The 6758-nt window shown below is 43.6% G+C and overlaps 1 protein-coding gene across 1 annotated transcript; it reads left to right on the top strand.

Annotated features, from left to right (window-relative positions):
* The first annotated feature begins 1491 nt into the window (after nt 1-1491).
* Nucleotides 1492-6037, top strand: LOC144669496 (nicotinamide N-methyltransferase-like). Its single transcript, XM_078531965.1, is given in 4 exon segments — nt 1492-1897; nt 4741-4948; nt 5519-5936; nt 5939-6037. Coding segments are annotated over 4 exon segments (843 nt in total). The 5' UTR covers nt 1492-1746; the 3' UTR covers nt 6005-6037.
* Nucleotides 6038-6758: the final 721 nt, after the last annotated feature.

Genomic DNA, 6758 nt, shown 5'->3' with positions numbered 1-6758 from the left:
GAGGTGTATAGTCAAAGGTTCCACCTTTGCAATACGACGTTAAGCCAAAGTCCCTTCTGCTCTCTCAGGTGGACAGAAAAGATCACATGACACTTTGGAGTTCCCTTTGCTGTCATTGTTGTTGATTTATGGTGTGCTGTCATATCTCAACGATGAGATCTTGAGGTTTGTATAGTTAAATATGAACCATTTATTGTTAGTCTTTAACTATTTACAGATGCCAGGTTATTGTCTTGCATGGTGTTGTTAACTCCATGCAGGCTGGTTCCAGAGTGTTCTTTCTAGACTGTTTTCTCAGTCTATTACCATGTGAATCCATATATCATACAGTGGACAGTGCTATTCTCCAGTCCCACATTAACCCTTCCTCTGCTGAGCGCCTTTACATTACAGTGACATGCAGATGCATACTACAACATTTGTCAATATTCACCCCTCAGCCAAAACCTAAAGACCTTATCACACCGCTGTTTCTGGGTGCTTATTGTGCTCAACTGTGCATTAAAACACTCCAAGAGAAATAATTGGCTGATAGGTTGTTGGGGACATTCCTAGATTGTAAAACCAAGGACATCTCCTTTGATATTTCAGGTGAATATTGAAGATCCCATTGGACAACAGGTCTGTCCCTATATACTTATGGTATTATATTACTCCCTCTTTATTAACTAAAATCAAATCTAATATAACACTGCATTTTTTTTGCCCTTGTGGGAGGATAGGAATGCATATATACAAAGCCAAGTCATAATTCATAAAGATAAATTTTGAACAAATAATTTGTATGAGTTTCTGGTGCAGCTCTAACAAAGATGAAGTATGTTATTGTCTTTTTCATTGGCGACTGCCCTTTTAAATCCAGTCACAATATACAAGGCACTTAAAAATTGGCAGCCAAGTATCTGTATCAAGTTTAATTTAATATTAACATTTTTAAGTTTTGTTAGTTTTTGCAAAGCATGAGAGAGCAACTAATCTACTTTCGAATGGATATACATTGATTTGTTCAGTTAGATGTAATACAGTCAGTCAATTTGGAAAGTGGCCAACAGCTATCGAAATTGTGGAAGCTCGGCTAACTTTTCAGGGACATTCAAGGATCTCGGCTTCCAAATCTCTGAGCATTTCAAGCCAGTTAATGTCCCTCAGCGGTAAGAAATAACAAAGAAAATAAACACTGGCCCTGAATTTCCTTGCTATCTTTAGCACTCACAGGATTATTAGGCAAAAAAGCTTGAGAAACACACATTTAGAATATTCTGCTGCTTGCCATCCATTAATATGCTGGATGTGAGTCTCCATGACCTTCTTGGCAGCTTTGATGATCTGCCTATCCAATTCTCACGAGGCCCACTTACATATTGGCATCAGTCACCCAGTGGCATTTGCCACCTTCCCTTACTATGGCTCAAGTGCTCTAATGAAGCCTGCAATCTTTACAGAGGCTCCGTCACTTCTGTCACTGTAGTTTCCTGGAGCCCTTTAGGTTGGTGAGGCTGCTCAAGACCTGGTACCACTGGCCAAACTTGGGCAACATTAGCATCTGAAGTTTGCATCCAGGTCCTACAACTAATGTATTTGTGTAGCGAAGCAGCCTTACCCCTTGTTTAAGGCTGACAGGATCCTTTTCAAGCAAGCAAGGTTTTTCAAGCAATTTTTCATGCAGGGATTGTCCCTTTAAATTTAAAGGGAGTGGAAACTTCCGACATATCCGCCTCTCTAAGTCGACTTTCCTGTTGGAGATAAATGGAGTTCGGTTTTACTTTTGGCAATTGTTATGAGAAAAAGTTTAACCCTCGGGTCTATTTGGAAACGTATTATGTTTCCCCCCTTGGCAATCCACAGGAAAAGGAATTCCTGCCTTTCGTTCTGAAGAATTTGGTAAAAGCCTTTTCCAGTGGTGAGTAGAGTCTTTGAATCTAATTTAGCTCACTGGTGTCCTGAAGGGAAACACCCTAATTTGAGCATTCCCCTACTATTTTACTTAGCTTATTGCTCAGCACATTTTGTACCAAGTACTTACAGAATTTCTGACAGCACAAAGCTGCTGGAGACTGGAAGCCGTTCCTGAAACTGCACAACATCAGCCCAAGCCGTTCTTTTGCGTGGACAGTATGTGAGTGGAGCTGAATACCTTCCCCCAGCTCCAGTGTTCCTGAGTCAGTAACATTATTACTAGCTAGGCTAACAAGTAAGGAGCAGGACTGGGGGAAGAAAGCAGGAATTATGAGGGGAGTAGATGGCAATAATGAGAGGGGAGAGTGAATGCGGCAAGTCAAAAGGCATTTAAGGGTATATGGGGAAGAATTTTCCCCCCCGTCGGTGGGGAAGAGCAGGAGCGGGCGCGGGCAGGCGCACCTCCGATATGCGCCCCCGATTGGGGGCGAACCTCCATTTTATGTGGGCAGGCTAAATAAGGCCCGCCCAGTATGACGTCCGTCAGGAAGCGCAATGTGCTCCCTTGGCGGGTGAGGGGAGCCGAGAGTGCGCTCTTTCGCGTGCATGAGCTGGGACATGTCCATCACTTATAATCAAACATTTATTAAATTTTTAAAAATCCTAATGAAACCTCATCCCGCCTGTGGATGAGGTTTCATGTTTTTTCTGAAGGCCGCCAGGGCTCCCGGCCTGCCCGCCAACCTTAAGGTTGGACGGGCAGGTCCATAAATAACGTTAATGACATTTTCAAAGTGGCCTCCATAGGCCGTTGACAGGTCGGTGGGCGCACAGCTGATTCGGCTGCACCCCCGCCGACTTGAAAATTGAAATGATGCGGGGTGATGTCGGGAGTTCCACCTGAGGTCATCCCGATTCATTTTACGCGTCGCCAGCGCTCGCAGACCTAAAGATCCTGGCCCTGGTGACAGAGAGAAGGGGCAAATGGATGTTAAAAACACTTTGTTGCAGATGCTAAGAGTGGTGGATCTTAAGAGAAATGAAGCTTAGAACATGTTTCGGGGGGAGAGGGAAGAAGCTGAGGAGGCATATTTGAGTATGCGATGAAGGAATGTAACTGAGAGAGAATGATAACATCTATTGAAAGCAAGGGAACAAATAGAAATTGGGCTGCTTAGGCCCAGCATGCAGGGCCTACTAAGGCCCCAAAATGGCCAACAGCAAGCATGCGCACCATCATTCATTGCACTTGGGGAAAACAGCTCTCAAGAACACCTACAATAAAGAAGGTAAGTAAATAACCTGCATGTGGAGGCGGGAGGAACAAGGTTAGTTTTCTAGTTTGGAATATGTGTTTCTAGGCCTTCAGTGAGGATGGAAATTAAGCAAATATGCCAAACTACAAAAAACAAAAAAAGACTGATCAAAAGCTTCAGGAATACTGGTAGGTCAAAATCAGGCCTCAATATCAGCCTATGACATGCAGATATATTCAGTGGAGCATAGCCTTGTCTTAAATTAAGCTGCAGGTAAACTTAGCATTCCATGACTGGTTGGGTAAAGCTATGCTGCTCGATATGAGGAAATACAAATGTGAAGGAAGAAACACACGTGACTATTTTTAATGTGAATGGAAAAGATTACGAGGTTGATTTCACGAAGTGTTTAAAATTATCAAGGCAGGGAAAAAGTCAGTAGAACAGATAGTATTCAGTGTCTGACGGGCCTAGAACAAGAAGATATGAACAGAACACGTAGCACAGAGAGCAAGATGAATTTTTGCATGGAGTTGTGGTAGGCCTGTGAAGCCAAGGTCATGTCAAGGTGCAAGAATAGATGGTTGAAGAAAAGGTGATTAAAAGAAATCAAGAATTTGGGAACAGATTGAACACACAGGATCAGGACTACTACTCATGTGAAGGGTAAACCCCAACATGGTCTACTTCGGTTTTGTAAGTCAATGTAGTGTAACAAAGGACTGAAGTGAAAATTGCAGGTTTTCTCAATTTCCTGTAAAGAATTTTTAAGCTATTATAGCATTTGTGTCACTAAATCTGGCCGTTAACTTGGTTTAAAATTGTTTATATGGTTGTCATAGTAACAAAGAGGTAGTCATCTCTCCCTCCTACATAAACACAGAGGCACTCTACTTCTTCCTCTCGATCTCCTCAGCCCTTCGATTACTTGTTCACACACACCTTCTCCACACTGTTCCTCACCTCAGCTCACATAAGGTATTTCTTCCCTCCCTCCCAGTATTTGTCTGCTGGCTCTTAGCCTTTCCACTTCCCACAGACACTCATCTTCCTCGCACAGACATTCTTCTTTCAACACCACCCCACCCTCCCCAACCCCCCCAAACTCCATTCAGCTCATGTTGGCAATCATGCCCTCCTATTTCCTCCCCTCTCTCAATTCTCCCTCTCTCAGATCGTACTAGCACCCCCGTGCCATGCGAGTGCTCACTTGCTCCCTTCTCTCGTCCCTCCCTCAGATCACATTGGCACTCTCCTCTCCCTCACATCTTCCCCAGCTCAAACCCAGTGTTGCTGCTGCTCCAGTGGATAAATTTGTGGACAGGAATTCCCGATGCTGCAAAATTATTGGAAGAGTTCTTTCCCCGGTGTGCAGCAATGTACCCGTCACATGGAGCAACATCACTATCGTCATGTAGGAATTGGGTGCGGTGAGATGGAATGAGAAGGATGACATTGATTCTTGCCTTCAAAGACAGACAAGCAGACATTGATACTCAAGCTCCCTATGGCTGTTGCTTCAGTATAATTTGAGTTGTATTTTGCCACTTCCTTTCCCAATTAATGATTGGTGTTTGAATTTTTCCAGGTTTTCCGAAATTCCACACACTGCTTGAAATTGGATGTGGTCCCTGTCTTCACTTAGCTCTCTGTGCCTCAGGGCGCGCAGAGGAAATTGTTTTGTCCGATTTTGCTTCCAACAACCATCAAGAGATTCAGCTGTGGTTACAAAATGATCCAGGAGCTTTTGACTGGAGCCCAATAGCAAAATTTGTGTGTGAACTGGAAGGCAACAGGTAATTATTAAGGAGCCCTGATTTGCTTTGCTTTTTAAAAGGTAAAAAGCTGCCCCATTGATTTATATACGCAGCCCAGTGTGTTACTGAGACTTAGAAACCAGGAAAATCCTGGGGCAGAATTTTCTGCTTGTCAGGCGGGCACACGCCCGACCAGAATGAACGTAAAATGACATGCGATGGCGTCGGGCGAGTGCCCTAATGCTTCTATGAACCCCCTTGTTACATTTCACTCTGTTAAAAATTGGTATGCGAATGCAACTTGTTATTGAAGCATTTGAAGATATGATAAGGTATTGTATAGAAGAATATTCTTCCTTTTATTTATTTCTGTCAGCTGGTGTTCATTTTTATGTACTCTGCCAATTTGTACATATCAACCATCAGAAGCTCTTTCCTAAACACAACCACGTTTTTGCTGTGGAGCAGCCCCTTAACTGGGGACTCGTCAGAACAAACATTGGAGAAAAATTTGCACCAGGCAATGCAAGTCACCTACTTTGAGATGGAATAAATTGAGTGTGATTCTCTATACTAACCTGTATCAGACACTGAGTTTGTACCTTTCAGGGAAAAATGGGCAGAGAAAGAGAAAAAGCTGAGAGATTCCATCAAGCAAGTCTTGAAGTGTGATGTGCATCAAAGTAATCCTCTGTGTCCAGTGGAATTGGAACCTGTTGATTGTCTGGTGACTTCCTTGTGCCTGGAGGCTGCCTGCAAGGATAAAACAGCATACTGCAGCGCTCTTAGAAACGTAACCTCCCTGTTAAAACCAGGTGGGGTGCTCATTATGATTAGCGTTTTGAACGAGACCTATTACACAGTTAATGAGCTGAAGTTTTCATGTTTGAAATTTGATCAGGCCTTTTTAGAAAAAGCTTTGAAGGAGGCTGGTTATGAGATAGATCAATTTGAAATTCTTGCTTTTCCTGATGATAGAAGATCTATATCGGACTGGGAGGCTTCAGTTTTCCTGGTTGCTCACAAGATCAAGAATACTTTGTGCTAAATCAGTATTACAGCTGTTGTAAATCTATGCAGTTCACAACCTACTAAATGTGCAAAGAATAAAAACACACTATTAAATCAGATCAAAATGCTTGTTTGTTATTGACTTTATTTCATAGTTGGCTTTACTCACTCTTCATAATCAAAAAGTTTTTTAAATTCAACAGAACTTGACGGAGAGTGACAATTCAGTGCAGTTCCATGGCATTGTTGCACTGTGCTGCCTTTCAGGTGAGATGGGGGGCTGAGTTTTCACTTTGTGGGTGGGAAACAGGAGTCAGGACTGTTCCTGGTTCCTGAAACCACCCCTGAGGTAACACAGCCACTTGTTGGGACTTTGGACGGCGCGCCACCTTAATTAATGGACTACTCCTGCTTCTAATCCGTATGTTAATTGTCCTGGAGACGGGTTCCCTGTTCAATTAAGGCAGACAGGTGGGCTCTCGAAGCTGGAGGGACAATCCGAGGCCTTCATGCCTCTGAGGCACAACGTGGCAGCAGTAGAGAGGAAATAATTGAGAGGATGCTTCAACACAAACAGCAACTTTTTATTTTCAAAATGTAATCAGAGAATAGCAAAAGCAGCCAAATCACCACTGTGATGATGTCGTGGGGTGGGGTGGCATGGAATCCCTTTACAGAGCAGCATTTGGCTGCAGCAGTACCCAATGGGCCTGTCTGGAATGCTGTCGCCATGGCCTGCCACTGAGGGCCCACTTCCCCAGACCGATGAACTGCATCTCCGCCCCCGCCCCACCCACCCACCTCTTTGCATTGGGAAATGGGAGGCTGACTGGAAAAT

Source organism: Cetorhinus maximus, chromosome 2 (assembly GCF_964194155.1).
Source record: "Cetorhinus maximus chromosome 2, sCetMax3.hap1.1, whole genome shotgun sequence".
Lineage (NCBI taxonomy): Eukaryota > Metazoa > Chordata > Chondrichthyes > Lamniformes > Cetorhinidae > Cetorhinus > Cetorhinus maximus.
The sequence above is the reverse complement of the archived record's forward strand: the minus strand, read 5'-3'. Positions and strand labels throughout refer to the sequence as shown.